Genomic DNA, 26,478 nt, shown 5'->3' on the forward strand with positions numbered 1-26,478 from the left:
TCTATTTGATTCCATCAAGTTATGTGGGAAATAAAAGAAAAAAATTGTGAAAAAATAAAGCCTGTGTAAAAACAATCCCAAATTACTTTGAGAAAAAAAGCCTAACTAGCAATTATAAATTAATAAAACTAATGAAAACAGGGAGTGAAAAAAAGAAATGACAAAACCAACCCCTCCTCGCTGACCATCTACATGTATGGAACGGATGTGATCTGCCAGATCTGGACTAGAGTTGAAGCAAGCCTGGCACTGGTCCCAACAACAATTATAGGCAATATTTTTGCTTGAAGAAGTAGTGCTTCCTTGTCCATTCATCATTGCTGGAGTTGAACGCCCACTGGATATTGTGCTGTCTACATCCATTATAGTACTGCTTATGCTACAAAAGAAGAAAAAAGGCTGTGTTATTCCTAGAAATTCACTAACATGAATATGATCTTATAAATAATTAAGATTACTACTTGACATTCTGCTCCATACAAAACATACTAACCATATTTTCTATTAGAAAACAACACTGATTTGAAATTATTTAGTTGGCAATAATGTACAAATCAAGTAATAGTTTCCAGCTATAAATAACTGAGAATCAAGGGTATCTTTACAGTTCTGTAAATCACTTGTTAATCCAAAACCTTTTCCTCTATTCACTAATCTGAGGATTCAACGGCTTGTCACAGCCCACCTCTCTCCATCTCAAAGAAGTTTGGGAAACTGTGCTGTATCTTCTCTTCTAAATAAAAAACCAGGGACACCTGGGCGGCTCAGTCAGTTAAGCATCTGCCTTCCACTCAGGTCATGATCCCAGGTTCCTGGGATCAAGTCCCCCACTAGGCTCCTTGCTCAGCAGGGAGCCTGCTTTTCCCTCAGCCTACTTCTGCTTGCCATTCCCCCTGCTTGTACGCGCGCTCTCTGACAAATAAATAAAATCTTTTAAATAAATAAATAAATAAATAAACGAGAAGAAGAGAGAAAACTGGGTCCAAGCAAAGTTTCCCCGATTTTACTGAAGTCCAAATAAAATGTCTTTCCCTGGCCCTCAATTTTTTTTTTTTTAAAGAAAATCACATATTAGTAACTCTTTTATTAAGAAAATCACATATTAGTAGAAATAGAGTAATAGAAGTAATTCTGAATGCCCAAAATTTCATATCTTAATAAAATGTAACACACTTTTGCCTCCCTTTTAAAAGCAATCAGTTTAGGGGAAGCTGGCTGGCTCAGTCAATAAGAGTATGTGACTTATCAAATAAGTAAATAAAATCTTAAAAAAGGGAATCGTTAGAGGTGCTGATGGCTCTATCGGTTAAGCATCCGACTTGGCTCAGGTCATGATCCTCGGGGCTATGAGAACAAACCCCACATTAGGCTCCATGCTATGCAAAGCCTGCTTGAGGTTCTCTCCCTCTCCCTTTGCCCCTTCCCTCGTGCTCATTCTTTTTCTAACATAAATAAATAAACATATTTGTTTAATTAAAAGCAATTCATTAAAAAATTTTTTCATTTTAGTATCTTCCCAATACAGAAACTACAGGAAAATAGTTTCAACACAGAAGGGTCAACAGTAAGAATGTTTGCAGGTTAAAATCCATCAAAAGCTATGTATCTGCTTACAATTTAAGTAACACAAATTATGAAAGTTCTATTAACTTAACTTTTAAGAGGCATGCTTCCCTACTCCAAAGTTATTACAGAAAATTTCAACGACACAGAAAAGTATATCTAAATCTAAACTTGACAATTTTCATTTTGTCCTATTTGCTGTATTTTCCCCACTCAATCATCTGCAAGTTGCAACATGATACTTCAGCCACAATTATTTAAGCATACACCTTCTAAAAATAAGAACATTCACCTATAACCAAACTTATCTGCTGATATGTAAAAGTCAAAATAAATTTTAACTTATTAAGTAAGCTTCTGTTTTGTTTTTCCCTCCTTCCTCATTAAGGAAGCTTAATAATGATTTGTGTCTAACACCCTGTGCACCCATTTTAAAAAAACTAGCAAGGGCACCTGGGTGGCTCAGCTGGTTAAATGACTGCCTTCAGCTCAGGTCATGATCCTGGAGTCCCTGGAGGATTGAGTCCCAGTATCCAGCTCCCTACTCACCAAGGAGTCTGCTTCTCCCTCTGAACCCCCCCCCCCACCCGCCTCATGTGCACACTCTCTCTCTCAAATAAATAAAATCTTTAAAAAAATAAAGTAACTACCAAAAATGTTTCTTAGGTTGCTTCAGACATGAAAAATGTCTCAGATTTTACTTTAAAGAATGTTCACATTAAATTCATCCGGCTATCTACCAGTCAATATATATATTCCAAATGTAAACTCTAAAACTTCATTCTAAAACTCTGTAATCTTGGGGTACCTGGCTGGTTCAATCAGTAGAGCATGTGACTCTTGATCTCAGAGTTGTAAATTTCAGCCCCACACTGGGTGTAGAGATTAGTTCTTTTTTTTTTGTCCCTTTATAATCTCTATTAAACTCTCAAATGCAAATCACCTCTTGAATACCTGAACATTTATTCATATTTTTTGGTTTTTGCATAAACTGTTTTTCTACACTGAAATGCGTATTTTAATTTGAGCCTTAGAAATTTCAATTTTCGGGGCGCCTGGGTGGCTCAGTTGGTTGAGCAACTGTCTTCGCCTCAGGTCATAATCCCGGACTTCCAGGATGGAGTACAGCATCGGGCTCCCAGCTCCTTGGGGAGCCTGCTTCTCCCTCTGACCTTCTCCTCTCTCATGCTCTCTCTCACTCATTCTCCCTCAAATTAATTAATTAATTAATTAATTTCAATTTTCGGGCGCCTGGGTGGCTCAGTGGGTTGAGCCTCTGCCTTTGGCTTGGGTCATCTCAGGATCCTGGGATCAAGTCCCACATTGGGCTCTCTGCTCCGAGGGGAGCCTGCTTCCTTCTCTCTCTCTCTCTGCCTGCCTCTCTGCCTACTTGTGATCTCTCTCTGTCAAATAAATAAATTTTAAAAATAAAAAAAAAATTTTTTCAATTTTCATGAGGCCCTTAATATTTTTCTTACTGCTTGTTTCATGTATTTTAAAATATTTTGACTATAAAACTCAATACACTTCTGTAAACCAAAGGCAAATAAAATATTAATAGTTTTAAGTGAACAACCAACCATACTCAATTTATAAACAATCTTAGGGAAAGAAAGAAATCTCAGTGACCTCTTCTGATACAATTTCTAAAGTATAGCAAAGTTTAAACACACACACACACACAAATGCAGGGCAGTAATGCTCTAATTTCCATACCTAAATCAGGGAGGGAGATATAGACACAGCTATCCTCTAAAGGCAAAACTTCTTTTAAAGGATACACAAACACTGTCCATGTTTTTTTGGAGGAGGAAAGGGAGGGTCAGTAGGAGAGAACTTTCACTATATACACCTTCTGAGTAATTTTTAATCGCATACCTGTACTGCTTTTATGTAAAAGTCCAAAATTAGTTGAAAATGAAACCAGAGCAACTACCTTCAGCTCAGGTCATGATACTGGAGTTCCAGGATCAAGCCCCGAATAGGGCTCCCTATTCAGCAGCGGGTCTGCTTCTCCCTCTGTCCTTCCCCCTCTCATGCTCTCTCTCAAATAAATAAAAAAAAAAATCTTTGGGGTGCCTAGGTGGCTCAGTAGATTAAGCCTCACCTTCGGCTAGGTCATGATCTCAGGGTCCTGGGATCGAGCCCCACATCGGGCTCTCTGCTCATCAGGGAGCCTGCTTCCCCCTCTCTCTCTGCCTGCCTCTTTGCCTACTTGTGATCTCTCCCTGTGTGCCAAATCAATCAATCAATCAATCAATCAAAATCTTTAAAAAACAAACAAAAAAAAAGAAAATGAAACCAATTTTCTCCTTAAATTAGATAAAGTAAAGGTCAAGAGACTCTACTTACTATAATATTATATTATATATTACTTAATATATCCAACTAGCAATATAAGACTACCTTATAGTCTTATATAAGACAGTGCTTAGTATACATTTTTTGCTTATTAATTTTACCATAGAAGGGGAACCTTGTAAGTCCAAATATCCATAAACACTAAGCACTAGGTAATTAGTCTATGTGCAGTATCTTTCACTTGAAACATAGTACTTCATGTGGATAGAGATCCTCATAAAAAGATGGCATAATGCTGATGTTAAGAGCATGAATTGTGTCCATCAATGTCAACTAAGCTGCAAATGCAACGGCAGAGGAGGTAAGAGACAGGTCCCAGGCCCTAGAAGACTTGATCAAGAGACCGTCACACATGTGCAGCATCCCCAAAGTCTCCCATTCCGTAGCAGGGCCAAATGGAGTCCTGCCATATAGTCCCTCTTAGGTTTTCTCCAACTTCTAGGAGTGCCCAAATCCTAAGCCTCCAGGCTCCCTTTTGGCCCCAGACCCCTGCTGGAATCAGCAGTTCTCTCCATTCCTAAGACTGATAAAGGCAACAGTCCTGATGCAGAAAAGCACAGGAGATAAGGTACAGTTCATTTCAATTTTGACAGGACACTGAGCTAGTCACAGATGTCACAGAAAAATGTTCTCCTCCTTCCCATAACAGTAAGATATCAAGATGATCTGAACCAGAAGGGCACATTCCTTCCACTTATCCTGTAATATTCCTAGGATAGTAAATATATTAAAATTTTTCACTCAGTTCTCCTTCCCAATGAATACCTACTGATTCTGTAAAACAGGAATAAAAGCAGTCTAGTATTTGGACAAAAACCAAAGCCAGAAAAAGCACTCTTATTCAGGTAATTACAATAATTCTAAAGCAGTGTTTCTCAGTATTCTATGTATTACCTGGCATCTTAGCAAATGCAGATACTAATTTGGTAGATTTGGGGGTAGGACCTGAGATACTGTATTTTTAACAAGCAGCTACTTGTTGATACTCCTGCTACCACAGTGTAAGTAGTAAAATTCTAAAAGATCTTTTACCATTATTACCCAAGTAAGACCAATCAGACTATGCAAGGGAAGTATTTCCCGTTGCAAAATGATAAACTAAAGCATACACAAAAACACACTCACAGACACACATGCACACCCTGTGACAACAGATAATCCCTAAGTTTCAAAAAAACACATGCTGTTAGAAATTCAAATGCAGTATTTAGAGAAGGACATGAGACATTTTCAACCTAACAACATTCCCTTTTCCCTCTTTTCCATGGGCTCTTTTCCTCTTGTTAAGAAACTACCTGGCACGCCAGACGTTTTTACCCCAACATCTAAAGTACACAGATTTTATGAAAATGACTTCCTCTGAGAATTCAAGGGCCAAGTCACTCTACATTAATAGACCCTTCTTTGAGAGCTCAAATTACTGTCGAGCAAAACATCTGTGTGGTGGATATGACCACAGCTGACAGGGCTGCCAACACTGAAAAGTAAAGAGCAGCTTGCTGAATGACAAAATACGAGAAAAGAGGAAGCAATACATGGATGTTATATTATCATGATGGAGGACAGATCAGGCTCTTCATGTAACAGAATAAGAAAAGTTCACTCTTTCGGTTTCAGATTCCACATTGCAAACACTGCAAAACAAACAAACAAACAAAACACTATCCCTTTTATCAAATAGGCATAAAATTAACCTAAAAAAGCTATTAAAAATAGCCTTCCTTTTCCAACTAAATATCTGTAAGAGGCCAGATAGTCTTCAAATAGTTCAACCAAACAATTCATTGCAACAGACTGAATGCAGAAGTTGATATGAAAACTAGCTGTTACACCAGATATTAAAGACACTAGATATAAAATAACATCATTCTTCAATTTTTTTTAAACTGGAAAAGTTATTCTATGTTAAGAAAATACTGTTTGGGGGGCGCCTGGGTGGCTCAGTGGGTTAAGTCCCTGCCTTCGGCTCAGGTCATGATCTCAGGGTCCTGGGATCGAGCCCCGAATCGGACTCTCTGCTCAGCGGGAAGCCTGCTTCCTCCTCTCTCTCTGCCTGCCTCTCTGCCTACTTGTAATCTCTGTCAAATAAATAAAATCTTTAAAAAAAAAAAAAGAAGAAGAAGAAGAAGAAAATACTGTTTAGGGGTGCCTGGCTGGCTCAGGCGGTAGAGCATGCAACTCTTGATCTAAGGGTCATGAGTTCAAGCCCCACACTGGGCAGGGAATCTCCTTAAAAACAGAAAGAAAATACTGTTTGTTACCTATAATTGGTTCATTTTTAAATTAATGTTTCTAAAGTTCTTGGTCTTAATTTCTGCTCCTGTAATAGTGATAAATATAACCCACATAAACGAAAGTTTTTTATTTTTTTCAGTAACTTTTTAATAGCTTTACTGAGATCTAAGTTATATTCCTCAACATTTAAGAAAACAAATGGATTTTTAAAAGCAAAAGGTCTGAGAACCACTGTTCTGGATCAAAGCTTAAATGACTCTCTAAAACAGATTGGAAAGATTATGTTCCTGAGATGGAATATTTTTATTTTATTCTGAGTATAACTGATGAATTTGAAATTGAATCTGAGGTCCAATGGGTAGAAGCCTTATCGGGAGTCTTCTTTTCAGTTACCTATGAGGAAAGTCATTTATATTGTGGATTTTCCTTGGTATCTTTGGGTTCTTTTCTTCTCCCTGCTCATAATTTCTAAGTTACTGAAATGTCTAACTTTTTTTTTTTTTTTTAAGATTTATTTGACAGAGAGAGAGCATGAGCAGGGAACGGCAGGCAGAGGGAGAGAGATAAACAGGCTCCCCGCTGAGCAGGGAGACCAATAAAAGGTTTGATCCCAAGACCCTGGGATTATGACCTGAGCCAAAGGCAGACACTTAACCAAATGAGCCACCCAAATGTCCCTGAAATGTCTAACCTGAAAGGAGGGTTGAGAACAGGGGCCTGAAAGTATATGGATGTATAATTTGAATATAAGTATAATTTACTCTTGTCACTCAAAAAACTTTAAATATCACAATTTCCTATATATATGTGATTGATTAGCAAAGTTGGAGATCTGTACTGCAGATCTAATTTAGGCCTCCACATATCCATTTACATAAAATTAGATCTGCAAATCACACCCTTACGCCTTACCCAATTAAATACCTTCCAAGAAGACTCAGTTATTTGCTACATGCTCTCCCCTCCTAGGGAACTAATAACAAATTAAAGGGCTGACACAGAACAATACTAAGAGTTTTACTGCCTGGGGTGCCTGGGTGGCTCAGTGGGTTAAGCCTCTGCCTTTTGGCTCCGATCATGATCTCAGGGTCCTACGACAGAGGCCCACATCAGGCTCTCTGCTCAGTGGGGAGCCTGCTTCCCCCATCTCTCTCTGCCTGCCTCTCTGCCTACTTGTGATCTCTGTCAAATAAATAAATAAAATCTTAAAAAAAAAAAAAAGAGTTTTACTGCTTAACTTTGAGGTTCCAGTCACTTTTGCATTTGTGATATAAAGACAGTTAAGATCATTAAGTAATGATATTTTTCAAACAGAATTTCCCTACTAGTAATCTCCTTTCATAGTTCTTGATCAGTAGAACAAAGTGTAGTATCTGGAGACTGAAAGACAAGTTGCCCATATCTGCAAATCAAATTTTCAAGACTAAGCAACCAAAATAAAACAAAGAGGGGGACCCGGGTGGCTCAGTCAGTTAAGCATCTGCCTTAGGCTCAAGCCATCATCCAAGGGTCCAGTGATCCAGCTGGCATTGGGCTCCCTGCTCAGCAGGGAGCCTGCCTCCCCCTCTCCTCCCTGCTCATGCTTTCTCTCACTGTGCTTTCTCTGGCTATCTCTGCCTCTCTCTCTCAAATAAACAAAATCTTAAAAAAAAAAAAAAATGTTGAGGACACCTGGGTGGCTCAGTCGGCTCATTGGATTAAGCTCAGGTCATGATCCCAGGGTCCTGGGATGGAGTCCTGCATCAGGCTCCTAGCTCAGAGGGAGTCTGCTTCTCCCTCAGCCTGCTCTACCCTGCTGCTCCCTGCTGCTTGTGCTCACTCTCTCTGACAAATAAATAAAATCTTAAAAAAAAAAAAAAAAAAAGGCTTAAAACATTTGGTGAGGGGGCCTGGGTGGCTCAGTGGGTTAAAGCCTCTGCCTTCGCCTCAGGTCATGATTCCAGGGTCCTGGGATCGAGCCCCATATCGGGCTCTCTGCTCAGCAGGGAGCCTGCTTCCCTTCCTCTCTCTCTGTCTGCCTCTCTGCCTACTTGCGTTCTCTGTCAAATAAACAAAATCTTTAAAAAAAAAAAAAAAATTTGGTGAGACTGACAAAAAAAAATTAAAGAAACAGAATAAGGAAATTTTGTTTAAATACTAAAACCGACATAAATGTGGGGCACCTGGGTGGCTCAGTGGGTTAACCCTCTGCCTTCGGCTCAGGTCATGATCCCGGGGTCCTGGAATCGAGCCCCGCATCGGGCTCTCTGCTCAGCAGGGAACCTGCTTCCCTTCCTCTCTCTGCCTGCCTCTCTGCCTACTTGTGATCTCTGTCTGTCAAATAAATAAATAAAATCTTAAAAAAAAAAAAAAACTGACATAAACTTATAACATTCATTTATAAACAGCACTTTGAATTTAAATTCACTTAAGTTTTACTGTTCTGACTTACTTTATAAATATAAATTTTTGAACTTATAAAAAATACTAATAAAATATCATTTTAATATGTCTTGGACATTGGAGTTCCACACAAAAAATTCATTGGGGGGGACGCCTGGGTGGCTCAGTGGGTTAAGCCTCTGCCTTCGGCTCAGGTCATGATCCCAGCCAGGGTCCTGGGATCGAGCCCCACCATCAGGCTCTCTGCTCAGCAGGGAGCCTGCTTCCCCCTCTCTCTCTGCCTGCCTCTCTGCCTACTTGTGATCCCTCTCTGTCAAATAAATAAATAAAATCTTAAAAAAAAATCATTTGGGGAAAAAAATTTCATCCACTACTCAGTCTGTAAATTGTTTTTAGATTGTTTATTTTCTCAACAATAGTCCTAAAACTGTCAAACTACAAGCTATGAAATGGATAGTACTTTTACATTAAAAAGTTAGAAACAACAACAAAAACAGAAAACATGGAGCTGTATCATACACAGAATAAGTGACAGAAGAGGATAAAAAAAGTGCCATAAACTTAAAGAATGTAATAGGAAGGGGCACCTGACTGCCTCAGTCAGTGGAACATGCAACTCTTGATCTGGGAATTGTGAATTCAAGCTCCACACTGGGTGTAGAGATTACTTAAAAATAAAATCTTAAAAAAAAATAATAATAATATAGTAGGAAAACAGGATGATCAAGGCATCTAACTACTTCCTTCAATATTTGGAAGTCATTGATTGAGGTTCCACAAAGGAACTTTCCTAATCTCTAAAGAATCAAGGCTGTTTTATTTTTGTTCTTCAATGAAAACCATATAATCTTGGGCACCTGGGTGGCTCAGTGGGTTAGGCCGCTGCCTTCGGCTCAGGTCATGATCTCAGGGTCCTGGGATCGAGTCCCGCATCGGGCTCTCTGCTCAGCAGGGAGCCTGCTTCCCTCTCTCTCTCTCTCTGTCTCTCTCTGCCTGCCTCTCCGTCTACTTGTGATCTCTCTCTGTCAAATAAATAAATAAAATCTTTAAAAAAAAAAAAAAGAAAACCATATAATCTTTAGAAAGTCTTAGGTTTATAAACTTCTATCTTACTATAAAACAAATATTCTATAATTCTTACTTTAAAAGAATGGAACACTGTCCTGCATATGGACTGACGAAAATGGCATGAGATAAAAGGAAATAAAAATTCTGATTTGTAAGTTACATTTAACAGGATCATAGCAAGCATTATAAACTTAGCTTAATTCTAATTGGTAATAGTTTTACATAGAAATACGTATACTATACATAATTTTCAAGGTATTTATCAAACTGTAGGTAAACAGCATTATATCCACACACCAGGGATCTGTAATCTAATCACCCAACTAGGTAAGTTGTTACTTGACTAACAGGTTATGTTCCTGTCATCTATGAAATTGCCACTCATTACTAGAATGATTACTCTATGTTTCTCCCATGCTTATAATCAAAATTTTTAAAGGCTAAAATTCAAGAGTGTCAACCATTTAGGACAAACCTGTATTCTTGAAAAGTGTGAAGCTGTATACCTGATATTATATGGATAATATACAACTTTAAGAGTGAAATTCTAAAAAAAAAAAAAAAAAAAAAAGTGAAATTCTACTATTTCTCAACTCCATTTGTTGGAATGGACTATAATTTTGTGCCCTGCTCCTTATTCTAGACATTGACAATGGGATTGAAAGTCATAAAACTAAAAGAGTTAAAGGAAACAGGCACTTCAAGAAAATTATGAACTGTCTGCCTGTTACATTTTATGACTCTTAAAAAAAAAGATCATAGAACTTACTGAATCAAAATTTACATCACAAAGTAAAGTATTTTATTTAAATCTGAGTGCCTATTCTTTATTAGAACAGCTAACACTTACTGAGTATATTTCCCAAAGATGGCCACACCATATATACTTTCCCACATCCTTTTCTTACAATATGGCATCAGGGTGCTGAGGGGCCATTATTACCTCCCCTTGAACGTGAACAAACGTGAGACTACTACAAAAGTGATACTTCAAGACTTAAAAGGCGAGGTCATAAAAGGCAATACTACAGCTTCAGCCTGACTCACTCTTGGGACACACAGCTTGGGAGACCAGAACTACCACATTTAGAAATCTGGCTCCCCTGAAACCAGTATGCTCAAGAGACCTCCTGAAAAAAGTACACAGAGCTAGAGAGAGATGCCAGGGAGTCCCAGATGTTTCAGTCTTCTCAGCCCAGGCACCACACATGTGACAAATAGGTGAGTGCGTAAGTGAGTTTTCTGGTGATTTCACTTCCCAGCCTTTATACCGTTGTTCTAAATTGATACCAAGTATGATGATGATGTGATCTAAACCTACCCAGCCCTGCTCAGATCTTAGATTTGTAAGCAAAATAAAATTGTTTTTAATCACTAAATGTTGGTGTTGGCTGTCATGCAACCATAGTAAGACATGCTTGACATGTATTAACTCATTTAATATTTACAACAACCCCATGAGATAGGTACATTAGTATCCTCAACTTAACAGATAAGAGGTTGAAACATAGAAATTACGTGACTTGCCCAAAGTCACACAAATTCAAAACGCTAACGCCAAACAACTCAGTTGCCACATTTATACAAAGGAAAAACATGAGAAACCACAGATTTGCGAAATACTAGAATGCAGCCCTTATCATATGTCAAAATAAGTTTCGCTTGGTGTGCCCATACAAAAAGTTGTTTCTTTGCTTTTGTACATCTAAAACTCACACAACACAAAAGATATTTAACGTTTACATATAATTTGATTCTTTGAGGTAGATAGTTTTGCTAACAAGATATTAAATTTGATTCCTGGGGCACCTGGGTGGCTCAGTCGGTTAAACGTCCCACTTGTGATTTTGGCTCAGGTCATGATCTCAGGATTGTGAGAGAGAGCCCCGCATCTGGCTCTGACCTGGGCAAAGAGCCTGCTTAAGATTCTCTCCCTCTCCTTCTGCCTCTGTGGGTTCTTCTCTCTCTCAACAACAACCAATAAAGATTCCTCCAAGTCAATTAGCTTCATAAAAAAATTAATTCAAGGTCATAGAAAGCAACACTATCCTCAGGTAGAACTTGTCCCAAATTTAGAACTTAAGCCACTGAAACAGAGAGGAGCCTGACAGTGTCAACATAAAATTCAACTCCAAATATTCACTTGTCTTGGGACAAAGGGACAGTCACTTTGGTTTTTCTTTATCAAGAAAAAACAGTAAATTAGAGATTGGGTTTTAAATGGGATAAAGGAATTTAGATCACATCAGATTTCTGTAAGGCCACCTGGTTTTGCCTTCCAAACAGCCACGGTGCTGTAAGCTTTTAAACCTTTAAACTCAGAAGCAATCAGAAAAAATAAGTAAAGGGAGGCCTGTGTGGCTCAGTCAGTTAAGCACCTGCCTTAGGCTCAAGTCATGATCCTCATGATCCCAAGGTCCTGGGATCTTCAGCATCTGACCCTTGCTCAGCAGGGATCCTGTTTCTCCCTCTGCCACTGGAGGCTCCCCTTGCTTCTGCACCAGCTCTCTCTCTCACAAATAAATAGAACCTTTTAAAAAGGGGGGAAAGGGGCGCCTTGGTGGCTCAGTGGGTTAAAGCCTCTGCCTTCGGCTCGGGTCATGATCTCAGGGTCCTGGGACTGAGCTCCGCATCGGGCTCTCTGCTCAGCAGGGGGCCTGCTTCCTCCTCTCTCTCTCTGCCTGCCTCTCTGCCTACTTGTGATCTCTATCTGTCAAATAAATACATAAAATCTTTAAAAAAAAAAAAAGATAAAAATAAAAAAGGGGGAAAAGAAGTAAAAAAGAACAAAGAAAGTAAAAACAAGTGCTTCTTCTATCACATGCATTACATATGCTCAAGTCACATTTCCGTAAAGCCCTATTTTGGTTCCTTCTGATCTGCGTAATTTGTACTAGAATCACCTAAAAGTCTCTCATTTAGGGTAAACTCCTAAGCCTATGTAGTGTAGTCTTGCACACAGTCAATGCTCATACTTTTAGTGACAAATTTAAGCAGGATTTTTAAGGCAAGTAAAATACATGGCTTTGTCATACTGAGATAATTATAAAAATTAATTGGAGGCACACTAAAAATCATTAGCCAAAACCAAGATATTATTATTACTATTGTTACTGTAATTACAAGCTATTATCACTGTAATTTAAAAAGCTAAAATGGGTTTTTCTAATCAAGAAAAAGACTACTCTCCATCCCTACAATTATTTCTCTGAATAAAAACAAAAGATTTTTTCCCCAAGACCCAGCAGCATTCACTAAATTGGTCAAAAGGGACTTTATGCAACAATGATGAAATATAGCCTATAGAAAACAAGTAGGCTACATTCTTATATTACCACTGTGCACATCATTTCAAATTTGCTTCTCATTTCTTGTTTATTGCTCTTTAAGATTACTCCACCCACATTTTTCACGCAGTTTAAGACCAGATCAGCAAGCAATTACCTTCACAAAGACTGTAATACTAGAAACATTCTATTTCAATGTAATTACATTATAAGGAGTTAGCTTTTACCTTCTTTTTTAGTCTTTTACCTTCAAAAAGATTTCCATGGAAATGCCTGTATGTAAAGACAGTATGTAAAAAAATCTGCTACGAAGACTAACACCCATTTTGTAAGAAGCAATCACATTTACTTGTTTTTTTTTTTAAGTTAGTGTAATCACAAAAATTACTTAAAAGATTATTTCAATACACACATTTCTGGCAAAAATGTCTACAGGAGTTCTCAACACCTCAAAAGACATGTTCAAATCACTGCCAACATGAACGTAAAGCACTAAAAAAAATCTACTGCTACTGCTGATTCATCCACTCTCGGTACTCTAACAAATATTTATAAAAAGTAATGACAAGACAAACCATAAGTAACTCTTAATCTCACAAAACAAACTGAGGGTTGCTGGGGGGAGGGGGGTTGGGAGAGGGGGGTGGGGTTATGGACATTGGGGAGGGTTTGTGCTATGGTGAGTGCTGTGAAGTGTGTAAACCTGGCGATTCACAGACCTGTACCCCTGGGGATAAAAATATATTATATGTTTATAAAAAATAAAAAATTTAAAAAAAATTAAAGTAATGACAAAAATTTTATAATTTAGCAATGATATAGTAAATGTATTTACTGAGAAATACAAATACCCTTCTAAAGTCTCTATATTTTCTCTAATTAGTAACACTTCATCTTTCTAGAAATTTGAAACATAAATGAAGACCAGAAAGCAGGACAGGGACTTCGAAAAGCATTAAATTTAAATAAAATACAAATAAAGACACTCTATTCCCCTAGAGACTGAATAACTACAACACTTAAAAATCAACTTTTATACTTCATAGTCTTAAAAGGGATTTAGGCCATGTATATTATAATTACCAATGAAAATGAGGCCCAGATATGCAAATGAATTCAAGCTCCTAAGTTATACTTTGCACAAGAGTTGAAATTTAAACTAGCCACTGACTTAATAGTGTTTTCATTAAACTTCCCCAAAGTTGGTTACAAGAATCACCTAGGCAGTATGGTAGCTACGAGCACACCTAGACTGCCTACATTCTCAAGGACCTCTGTAACTCTGGGCATGTTCTAATGCCTGCACTTCCTCGCCTCATTAGTTGTTTGTGAGGATGCAATGAACTGAACTTCATAAAATCCTTCCAGTAAGCTCAAAAGGCTCAGATTCATAAACAAAGTACAGAATAGGAGTTTTCTCCTAAGATAGTATCTAAATTCATTTTTTTGTTGGGAAACAAAATATCAGTTGGGGAAGTCTGCTTTTTAAATTTTTCAAAAATCACAACTTTTTTCAAATACTGTTTCTACAAATGCTGTTAAAAAGAAATGGGAGAGGGACGCCTGGGTGGCTCAGTGGGTTAAGCTACTGCCTTCGACTCAGGTCATGATCTCAGGGTTCTGGGATCGAGTCCCGCATCAGGTTCTCTGCTCAACAGGAAGCCTGCTTCTCTCTCTCTCTTTAAAAAAAAAAAGAGGGGCGCCTGGGTGGCTCAGTGGGTTAAGCCGCTGCCTTCGGCTCGGGTCATGGTCTCAGGGTCCTGGGATCGAGCCACGCATCGGGCTCTCTGCTCAGCGGGGAGCCTGCTTCCTCCTCTCTCTCTGCCTGCCTCTCTGCCTGCTTGTGATCTCTCTCTGTCAAATAAATAAATAAAATCTTTAAAAAAAGAAAAGAAGGGGCGCCTGGGTGGCTCAGTGGGTTAAGCCGCTGCCTTCGGCTCAGGTCGTGATCTCAGGGTCCTGGGATCGAGTCCCGCATCGGGCTCTCTGCTCAGCGGGGAGCCTGCTTCCTCCTCTCTCTCTCTGCTTGCCTCTCTGTCTACTTGTGATCTCTCTCTGTCAAATAAATAAATAAAATCTTTAAAAAAAAAAAAAAAAAAAAAAAGAAAAAGAAAAGAAAAGAAAAGAAATGGGAGAAGCGATGCCTGGTGGCTCAGTCACAAGAGCAGGAGACTTTTGATCTTGAGGTTGTGAGTCTGGAGTGCCACACTGGGTGCAGAGATTACTTAAATAAGTAAACCAACTTAAAAAAAAAAAAAAGAAGTGGAGAAGATATAAGGCATAGAATGGTTCTCCTTCCTATTTCATACAGTCATGATAGTGAAAAAGAAGAAATATGTATCAGGTTCATTCAGAAATATGTATCAGATTCAGTCTAATCCAACCAATTACTGAGTTCTGAATACAGGCAGTGCAATAGTTGAGGACAGCTGGTAAGTAATGGGAGTATAAAAATAAATAGAACCAGATTTTAATTCTTAAAAATGTTATAGCCTAAAAAAGGCAAACACAAATGGATATTTCAACATGACACCGTAAGTTATGGTGATTTTTGAACCCAGAAGAAAGTATGTAAAGAGTATCTTTGAGATTCTGGATATAGCAAAGCCGGGCTTGGGATATTCTGAATTATGGGAAGGATAAAATAGAGCATTTGCCAGTCTACATCAGAATCACCACATTTGAACTCCAAATTATTTTATATTGTTTAAAACCCTCACTTTTAAGGAAAAGAATCAATCTGAAGTTCAGAGAAATGAAATGATTTGCAAGCAGTCTCTAGTAAAGCTAGTACTGTAATATCAATTACTGATTCTCACCGGAAGCTTTCTTTCCACATCTATCTGCATAAGAAATGGAAGCATAAATGACTCTACAAATTAAATACAGCCCTAGGCCCTTTACATATTCCATCTCCTTTAATCACAACACTAAGATATTCTATTTTACAGGTAGGTAAACAACTCTGAGAAGTTAAATTATAATACCTTCTAAGTTCAGGTTAACTTGTCCTTGAATTATTTTAGTTATGGATGTGGCTGGAAAAATAAGCAAGCTATTGTTCCAATGAAATCCTCAAGAAAAAAACATTTTACTCAGAAATAATAACATAATATTTTTCTTAAAAGCCACTCAGGAAATTTTTCTTTAGTTTCCTTTCTTTAGTTTCCTAAGCATGACTTTTTCCCTAATTTGTTCTCTAGTTCAAGTCTCTTCATTTCAGACCTGTACTATTCCTACCACTTCCTAATTGGTCTCCCAGCTCCCAAAATTTCCTCTCTACCTTTGCCACATTTTCCTGTAACACAGAAGTTTAATCATTCATTCAAAATACATTTAAGAATACCTAAGGGGTGCCTGGCTGGCTCAGTCGGTAGGCCATACAACTCCTGATCCTGGGGTTCTAAATTTGAGCCCCACACTGGGTGAAGGTATTACTTAAAAATAAAATATTAAAAAAAAAAAAAAAATAAACAAAAAAAAAACCACCTAAAATAAGCATCAGGCACTGTTCCAGGTGCTGTGGATAGAACAAAGATCAGAGACATGATTCCTATTCTCAGGAAGTATAAACTCTAGCAGGAGAGATAAACAGTAAACAACACTCCAATTGTAAAAAGGGCAACTGAAGAATTTGGGAATGCTAGCATTGTGCCTAACAAAGAAATCAGGGATAGTCTGCCTAAGAAAATGTTTGAGATAAAACCTGAGTGGGGGGCACCTGGGTGGCTCAGTTGGTTGAGCGACTGCCTTCGGCTCAGGTCGTGATCCCGGAATCCGGTGATAGAGTCCCGCATCGGGCTCCCACCTCCGGGCTCCCACCTCCGCGGGGAGTCTGCTTCTCCCTCTGACCTTCTCACCTCTCATGCTCTCTCTCACTGTCTCTATCTCCGATAAGTAAATAAAATCTTAAAAAACAAAAAACAAAAAACAAAACCTGAATGGCATTAGGAGTTACAAAGAGAAGTTGGGGAGAGGTAATAGAAACTGATTGACAAACCTACACAGAAAAACTGCACACATCTGTTATTAGCATGAAAAATCCCACTTTAGCCATTCTTATTTCCCAGTTCGAATGTGAATCCTCTGACCTAGGCAGGAAGTCTGAACACCTTAGGCTCTTTTCTTCCTATGTTTCATTTAGGCTTTCTGAAAATTCCTCCTCCCATCACCTGGGTGGCTCAGTCGGTTAGGCCTCTGCCTTCAGCTCAGGTCCTGATCCCAGGGTCCTGGGACGGAGGCGAGCATCAGTCCCACATCCTTGCTTGGCAGGGAGCCTGCTTCTCCTTCTGCCTGCCGCTCCCCTGCTCCTGCCCACCCAACCCCCGACAAATAAACAAATACATAACATCTTTAATAAAATAGATTGTGTGCCAAATACTCTACATGTAATCCCCATAACAATCTTACAGGATAGTTAACTATTACTGTCCCCCTTTTGCAGATGGGAAACCTGAATAGTAAAATGGTAAATAACTTAAATAACTGTCCCATAGTCACCCCATTTAAGTGAAAGCCAGAACTCAAACCACACATTCTGACTCAAATCAGTCTTTTTTTTTTTTATTTTTTTAAAGATTTTATTTACTTATTTGACAGAGAGAGAGAACACAAGTAAACAGAGCGGCAAATAGAGAGAGAGAGAGAAGCAGGCTCTCCGCTGAGCAGGGAGCCTGATGTGGGGCTCCATCCCAGGACCTGGAATCATGACCTGAGCCAAAGGCAGCCGCTTAACCAACCGAGGCACCCAGGCGCCCCTCAATCACAGTCTTAAACCACTGCTCTCCCTACACTTTCTCCCTCCTTAACTTCAAAATTTCCACTTAACCTTGGTAAAATGTTATGCATTTTTATACAGTAAATGTTTCTTTTATTTTTTTTTAAGATTTTATTTATTTATTTGACAGAGATCACAAGTAGGCAGAGAGGCAGGCAGAGAGAGAGAGAGGAGGAAGCAGGCTCCCCGCTGAGCAGAAAGCCAGACTCGGGGCTTGATCCCAGGACCCTGGGATCATGACCTGAGCCAAAGGCAGAGGCTTTAACCCACTGAGCCACCCAGGTGCCCCACAGTAAATGTTTCTTAACAATGATTTAGGAGGGGCACTTGGGTGGTTCAGTCAGTTAAACGTCTGCCCTCTGCTTTCAGCTCAGGTCCTGATCCCAAGGTCCTGTGATTGAGCCTGGCACTGGGCTCCCTGCTCACTGGGAAGCCTGCTTCTCCCTCTCTTTCTCCCTCTGCTGCTCCCTTGCTTGTGCTTTCTCTCGCTCTCTCACTCACTTTCTGTCAAATAAGTAATCATATTTTAAAAAACAAACAATGATTTAGGGAAAAAAGCCCTGTAGTGACTATCCATTTCAGATTTTCTACACTCAAACTCATTTATAAAAATACCTTTACAGAAATCAACAATTTCAGAAATGTCCCAACATTTTTTTTTTGATAGACTTGTCCACAACCATTTAATCAACACTTATTATGCACCTCTGGATTGCCTCTAAATTGGTAAATTGTTTTAGTCTTGTTCTAAGATTTTATTTATTTATTTGAGGGGGGCACGTGCATGTGAGCAGGGGGAGGGGCAGAGGGAAGGGAGAGAATCTCAAGCAGACTACATACTCAGTGCAGAGCCCCACACAGAGCTGGATCCCACAACCCTGAGATCGTGACCTAGGCAAAAACGGGGAGTCAAGAGTCAAACACTTAACCGACTGAGCCACCCAGGTGCCCTTGTTTTTTATGTAAACGCTGCTGCCACCATAGGGCGTGAACTCATGAGCCCGAGATCAAGTCATAAGCTCTACCAACTGAGCCAGCCAGGCACCCCTAAATTTGTAGTTCTTAACTTAGACCCACCTCTTGAAAATCTGATAGAAGTTGCTGACATCTTCTCAGAGAAATCACATGAAATTTTGCATCAGATCTCACAGGCTTTATTGGAGTACACTGACCTAATAACTTTAAACTTATCAATACCAAATACAATGATCCAACCAAAGGCACCAATTCCTGGCCCTCAGTTTATAGTCTCCTTTATTTATATAAATTCTATTGTTGCTATTTCAATTTAAGTCTAATAATTAATTAAGTACTCACCATATTCAAGGTACCATGTTTGGATCTAAAGAGAGTCCCTGCTCTCAAAAATACTACCGTACAACAAAAAGGATGAAGCAAGCATTCAAATAATGTGGTTTCTTCAGAAAAGTTCATAGGACTCTAATAGGAATTCATTTGGACTTAGAATACAATCCCTTCATGGTAAAACCTCTTTTTAGCAGTTAAAGAACTAAGGCTCAAACATTTAACTTAAAATCATAGTACAGGCTGCAATACAAAGATCTGAATTCAGACTGACTCAGATTACATGCTCTGTATACAGATGCAGAGATATTCTACATCCCACCACCTACAGAATAGAGCCATAAGCAGGGAGGAAAAAGATTAAAAAAAAATACATCTATGGGAATTAAAAGGAAAAAGAAATTAAAAGCCAGGATTTACTGTGGCATTTTGATGGGTTTTGAAAGGTGGTCTTAGTGAACAAAATATGAAGGAATTATTGTGTAACAGGGTATGAACAACAACAACAAAAAAATAGGAAAAACTCATCTGCTAAACGAAAACATAGGAAGAATAAAAAATAAGCAAGTATTTTAGGTCATAAAAAGACTCTGTGGGGCACCTGGGTGGCTCAGTTGGTTAAAGCCTCTGCCTTTGGCTCACGTCATGATCACAGGATCCTGGGATTGAGCCCTGCATTGGGCTCTCCGCTCAGCAGGGAGCCTGCTTCCCCCCTCCCTCTCTGCCTACCTGTGATCTCTATCAAATAAATAAATAAAATCTTAAAAAAAAAAAAAAAAAGACTTTGTGGCTTCTTCCTTGCTCTCTCAGATCACTTGCTCTGAGGGGAAATAGCTGCTATGTTATGAGGGCACACAAACAGATAATTGACTTGGTGAGTAACTGAAGTGTCCTGCCAAGAACTACAAAAAGTGAGCCATCTTGGAAACACACTTCTAGCCCCAGTGAAGTCTTCAGATGACTGCAGTGCTGGACAACCTTTTCACTGCAACCTCATGAAACCCCGAGCCAGAACCACCCAGCTAAGGCCTATCACTCCTGACCCTCAGGAACCTCTGGCGGTAACAAATTTCTGTTCCTTAAAGTTGCTGAATTTGAATTTGAAAAAAAAAACTTTTTACACAGCAATAAACAGCTAATACAATTGGCAAAGTGTGAAATTTGACTTTGTTTACATTAGAGTCAAAACAGTTTTTCCTAGGAACTAGGGCAAAACCTACACCTTGGAATTAAAAGCCTCACAGCACTATGCAAGATGGATGAAGTGGGAAGCACTGCTTCTTCCCATCTTCCACAATACTCAGTGAAGAGTCCAGCACACAGTAAATACCTGAGTTTGGTTAGCAAATCAACTTATACACAGGATGTACTAATTGACTCAACATAGTAGTCTTAATTTTTCTTAAAATTTTTCTTCATTTTTCTTAAAAGTAAAATGACTCCCTAGAATCTCTCCATAAATTCAATCCTGAAGTCTGTAGTTTTTTCATGATTTTATTTTGGGCACATAGCCATGCCTTCCTTAACTGGGAGTCATCAATGAAAACTGAGACCTACTAAAAGCTCTTTTCCCTAAGCTGCTTCAGAGTTGAAGAGGTAAGTACTTAAATAAGCTCATCATGAAGCATGAGCAACAATTACTTTATATAAAAGTATTGTATTGCCTCAACCATACAGATCCTTAATAAATCCAGATAACTTCAGCACGCAGCCTTCTGGTATCAATAGGATTTAGAAATTTAGCCTCCGTATTAGATCTTCCCAATCGTACAACTAAGAAATTGGGGAACATAAGCCTGTTGTCCCAGCTTCAAAGCAATGTCAGTTACACCTCAGTTTGCAACTCCTAAGATTGGAATTACAAATTTTGATCCACAAAATGCTAAGGGTCTGTCGCCTTTCCTGATCACTAAGTTTCATACTGTAAGCCTTTACCTATCACCACATCCTTACACATGCACTTTTCATTTGACATTCAAATTTACCCAGAAGGCTGATAGAAGTGGCTAAAAGTGGTCTTGGCTTTTCAAAATAAGTCTTGGTTTCTAGTCTAGTTGGTGGGGCGGGGGGGGTGTGCTGGAGAAAGAGTGTGTGTGTGTGTGTGTGTGTGTGTGTGAGAGACAACCACAAAAGAAGTTATCAATTCACTTATACAGAAAAAGTAATACTTTCAATGTATAATCTGATTCAACAGCTAGAACTAATTTGTAAACTAAAAAAAATTTCAGAAGTATTTTAAATTCTAAAATTCTATTTAAAATTTAATTAGTCTCTGAAATTAACTTTAAAAAGTGGTAATTAGGGTGCCTGGGTGGCTCAGTGGGTTAAGCCGCTGCCTTTGGCTCAGGTCATGATCTCAGGGTCCTGGGATCGAGGCCCGCATCCGGCTCTCTGCTCAGCAGGGAGCCTGCTTCCCTCTCTCTGTCTCTCTCTCTCTCTCTCTGCCTGCCTCTCTGTCTACTTGTGATCTCTCTCTGTCAAATAAATAAATAAAATCTTAAAAAAAAAAAAGTGGTAATTATTTTTTAAAAGGTGGTAATCTTTTAAAAAGTACTTAAGCCGGGGCACCTGGGTAGCTCAGTGGGTTAAGCCTCGGTCTTCGGCTCAGGTCATGATCTCAGGGTCCTCAGATTGAGCCCTACATCCTGCTCTCTGCTCAGCAGGGAGCCTGCTTCCCCCCTTTCTCTCTCTCTGCCTGCCTCTCTGCCTACTTGTGATCTCCGTCAAATAAATAAATAAAATCTTTTAAAAAAAAAAGTACTTAAGTTTACTGTTGAAGTTAAAAAAAAAAAGAAAGAAAAGCTAGTTTATAATGGTCTCAAATAGTTAAATACTTCCCTAAAGAAAATAAATTACACACCAACATCAAGGTTTTCTAACTTTACCAAAATAAACACACTAAAACCCTTACTCTGGTTTTGAATAACTTTCTCATGGGGAAAATAATCAATGTTTTTGTACCAAGTGTCATTTATTCATTTTATAAATTAGTCACCTTTCACCACACAACACTTCCAATACATGTTTGTAAATTGATACCTTGGATCATGAGCTTTAATATCTAAGTCTTTATATCTAAATGTTTCTTTAAAAGAAGCAATTACAGTTAAGACATTTCAACAAATTTTAAAGTACATTAACTCAAAAGTATGATCTACTTTCAAAGTAAGAGAAAAACTGAATAGGCGTTCTAAAAGAAACAGTAAATTCTAATAGTAAAATCATTTTGATAGGAATGCCCCAAGTTTTTTAAATGCACTTTAAAACCATGCTATCCCTCCATCAGTCACAAAAATAAAGGCCTCCTACCATGAAATCCATTTATAAAATCCACACAGATTAGTATAATCTGCAGGACAGTTCATAAAACTATGAATCCTTTCCAAATTTAAAAGGAGACTTTAAAAAAAAAAACTTAAAGGCAACAAAGGGGCATTTAAAAATGAAGATTGTTAAGATCACCATATCCAGTTCCACTAGTAAAGCTTTTTCATAGAAGTGATAAATCTATTACCTTGAAACAGCAAAATGATTACACAGTATTTTATAGTCTCTAATGTTTAAGCATTAAGAAAAGCAAGTATTTTTGATTATCAGGTTTTAACCTTATCCGGACTTGTGGTACTAATAATCCTACTCCTTATTCTGAAATATGTAAAAATTAGATATTGCAGTGACTCTTACAAATATGAAATGAAGCCAAAACTCCACTTCCTGAACTATTACTTGCCCAATAGTTCATCATCTCTTTAAAGGGTTGTAGCAGATAGATATTAACTCAAAAAAAAAAAAAAAAAAAAAAAATCCTGACACTTACAGCTTATTTAACGTGAAGTGTTCTAACTCTTGTAAAGTGGAAATAGCAGGGGGCTTGAAAACCTTTGTTCAGATCCAGCTCTACCACCACTTCCATTCTAGACTTACTGTTTTGAGTAAGACACTCAACTTGCTTCTTCATCTGTTAAATGGAAGTCAAAATAATTCCTATCTTGCACCAGAGTTGTGAGAATGGGATAGACATTTAAATTGTGTAGTGCTAAGCGTGCATCTGTATGCCCACATCGCTAGATAAATGGAAGAACTGTGGAAGATGCTAACTGTATAAACTCATGTCAACTTTCAAATATCTACTGGTACCCATGAAGGAGGATATAATAAAATGTAAGTAACATATGCTTCATTGTGTGGTTCCCGTCAGTGTTTAATTGTCTTGAAGACTCTCCTTCCTGCCATGCCTATGTAGTTCTGCACAATTTCTCTAGGGTTTGTACAGTCTATTTTATCCCATCAAAGATATTTTCTTCACTAGATATTAAAGTAAACATGAAACAATAAATCCAATGCTGTATTTTCACAATATTTAGAGCTTTGTATTCCTTATATTAAACAGAAACCGAAGTTTTCTAAGTTACCAACCAGAATTCCTAGAACTTTAGCACGCTTAAACTTTTAAAGCCAAGTCATTATTGATGGTTAAAAACCCGTTCATCAAAACAATCAAAATAAATGCTAGAAGCAGTATAACATTCATGATGCGGTTCTCTCTGTCTTTAAAAAAGTACATTAAAAACCAATCAGTTAAAATACGAAGTTTTCCAAAGTGATCAGAAGTAATGATAATAATGAAACATACTAATGCAATAAATTTTAATGTCTTGAAAGAAATGAAGCCCTTTTTTGTCAGTATCCACGTTATTTCTAACAAGCTTTAGAAAAAAGCTACTAATTTCTTCAGAGATCTCTCCAATACATGACTTTAAATATTATTATCATCTAAAATCATGACATTCATGCCAAAGCCTTATTACATAAAGATCATAAACCACATGCTATCATGATGTACCTTCCAAACTGTATTTTATTATGATTCCAATTCTTTAATCCCGTAAAATTATTTTAAAGGACATCAATTCATTATTCTTTTCTTCAGTAATTTATACGTGTTTTAAACTTTCTCCCAGATTTGATCACAACAAAAAAACAGAAGTTACTAAAATCACGTTGGAGAGTATACGGATGATTACCCACGAGGACTTTTAGAAGCCCTGATTAAGTACAGAAGTCTGATGTTTTCCTCAAGTAGTGAAAAGTGATAGTTGGGGGGGGGTCTCCTCCCTGCACAAGGAAGTTCTGGTCAATGCAGGCGAGACCAGCCATGTTGGAGCACACTTGTCAGTTATAGTTGTGACAAGTGTTCGCGAACACGGCTGGACGAAGCTGACCTTGCGTACCGCGGTGTGTCCATCAGGGTCCCCCCACGCCCCGCCAGGGGATCCAGGCCTACTTTGCAGACTGTTTCTGAGTTCGAGCTGTCCGCAGGTCCGCGGAGAGCGCACAGCCGAGGGGAAAGAGGGCGGGGAGAGGAGAGTTGGGGGGGAACTGCTGTGAGAGTTGGAAGCGGCTCTCCGCAGCGAGGGGCGCGGCGACCGCGACACATTGCCGAGTTGAGAGCCTGGGGGAGGGGCCACAGATTCGGGGAGCACGGGGATCGCAGCGAAAAGTCCCCCTGGCCCCCTCTGAGGGGCCCACGAGTGTAAAAGGAAGGAGGGGAGGGGAGGGGAAACGCTTCCGTGCACTGACCTGTCCTCCGAGTCCATGCGGCTCAGGGGTTCCCCGTCCGACGACATCTCCAAGCTGCCTCGCCGGCCCCCGGAGGTCGCGCTGCTTCCGCCGCCCCCGGTCCCGTATCCCTCGTCGCCGCCACTAGAGACGACGCTGCTGCTGCTGCTGCCGCCCCCGCCGCCGCCCTGGCTGCCCCGCGGTCCCTTGGGCTCCTCCAGGCCCTCCTTGCCGTCCCCATCCCCGCTGCTGCTGCTGGCGGCGCCGGGGCTCAGCGAGCGCGTCTCGTCGCTGCTGCTCCCGCCGCTGCTGCCCACCAGGCTCTCAGCGCTACTCTCCTCCTCGCCCCCGCCGCTGCTGCTGCTCTCGTCCTCCTCTTCCTCGTCCTCTTCTTCGTCCTCGTCCTCCCCGGCCTGACTGGCGCTCTCGGGGCTCGGCTCCGACATCGTCTCCGCCTCGCCGCCCCCCACTCCGCCGCCGCCTCCGCCCCCACCGCTGCCGCCGTTCAGCAGCAGCGCTGCCACCGCCTCGGCCTCGGCCTCCTCTTCCTCCTCCTCCTCGTCCTCATCCTCCTCTGGGGGCTCAGCCCGGCCCCGCGCCGCCGGGCCCGGGCTGCCGGGGGGCAGAGGGCTCAGGCGAGAGAGCTCCTCCAGGTCGGCCATGTCGGTGATAGCGGCGGCCATGGCGGCGCCTGCTCCACCTCCTCCTCCTCCTCCCCGCCGCCGCCGCCTCCCTCGCCTGACTCTAGCTCCCTCGCCCCCTCCCAAACGCCCAAAATTCCGCCGCCGCCGCCGCAGAGCAGGAGGAGGGCCCGCGAGCTGCGTCAGCCTGCACACGCGCTACGGAGCCCGCGCGGGGACAGGCGCGCCACTGCGCGCACTCACGCGGAGACGGTTGCGCGCCTGCGCGGCGGCGCGAGCTGGCACCTCCCCCGGGCCGCGAAGTCCGCGCGCGCGCCCCCACCCGTGTCCCCGCCCGGCCCCCGCCCCGACCCGCCGAGGGCTCAGAGTTTCCTTAGGACCTGCCCACGCCTTCCCCAGCCTCGCCGCCGGCGGGACACGCAGAACGAAAGCCTGGGTGCTGGCCGGGGATTTTAGCAGTCCTTCGAGTTCTCACGATAAAGTCATTCATTCCGGGGATGTTTGGGGAGTGTCCCCCGTGGACCGGCAATGAGCCAGGAATCCGACAAGTCCCTGGTGTTCCGAGAGCTTGAGTCTACGAGGAGAGACGGTTAAAAGGAATAAAAATGAAGAATACAACGCAAGGGACTAAATCCGTACACACAGCATAGAGCCACAGGTTTCAGTGCAACCTTCGCTAGAATACCCCAAGAAATGGTTAAGTCAGTCTCAGAACAAACACGTCTTAGTTTCAAAATCTTCAAACTTTTTAGCTCATGAGTCCTCCAAATAACTGTACATCCTTGTACAGCTTAAAAAGACAGTTACATTTTTCTCCAGCTTGTTATCAAGGTTTTACCATTGTCACACTTTTAAGTATAGCCAATGAACTCTAAATGCAATAGGGACTTTATACCCACCAATATCCACTTTCTAAAATACAGGTGGTTTTTTTTGTTTTTTTTTTTTTAAGATTTTATTTATTTGACAGAGAGAGATCACAAGTAGACAGAGAGGCAGGCAGAAAGAGAGAGGGAAGCAGGCTCCTGCTGAGCAGAGAGCCCGATGCGGGTCTCGATCCCAGGACCCTGAGATCATGACCTGAGCCAAAGACAGCGGCTTAACCCACTGAGCCACCCAGGAACCCAATACAGGTGTTTTTTTTTAAGGCAATTTCCATCCTTCCTTTATCTTCTGGAACTCATGTTTACATTCCACACCCCCTCCAGAATTTTATCCTAACAATAGATTTTATATTTGAACTGTTTTATTGATCGTCTTGTAGCTCTTTGTAATAAAATGAATTGAAATTTAAGGGTCG

The 26,478-nt window shown here is 40.3% G+C and overlaps 1 protein-coding gene across 1 annotated transcript in view; it reads right to left on the reverse strand.

Annotated features, from left to right (window-relative positions):
- The window catches only part of AEBP2 (AE binding protein 2), a 72,146-nt gene extending 46,744 nt beyond the window's left edge, over positions 1-25,402 (reverse strand). Inside the window, exons 1-2 of the mRNA XM_047740789.1 lie at positions 24,559-25,402; positions 172-379 (exon numbers count right to left, since the gene is read on the reverse strand). Of these exons, the coding sequence (XP_047596745.1) occupies positions 172-379; positions 24,559-25,220 (870 nt within the window). The 5' untranslated portion in view covers positions 25,221-25,402. The remainder of the gene's footprint in view (positions 1-171; positions 380-24,558) is intronic.
- Between the last annotated feature and the right edge of the window lie 1,076 nt (positions 25,403-26,478).

Source organism: Lutra lutra, chromosome 8 (assembly GCF_902655055.1).
Source record: "Lutra lutra chromosome 8, mLutLut1.2, whole genome shotgun sequence".
NCBI lineage: Eukaryota > Metazoa > Chordata > Mammalia > Carnivora > Mustelidae > Lutra > Lutra lutra.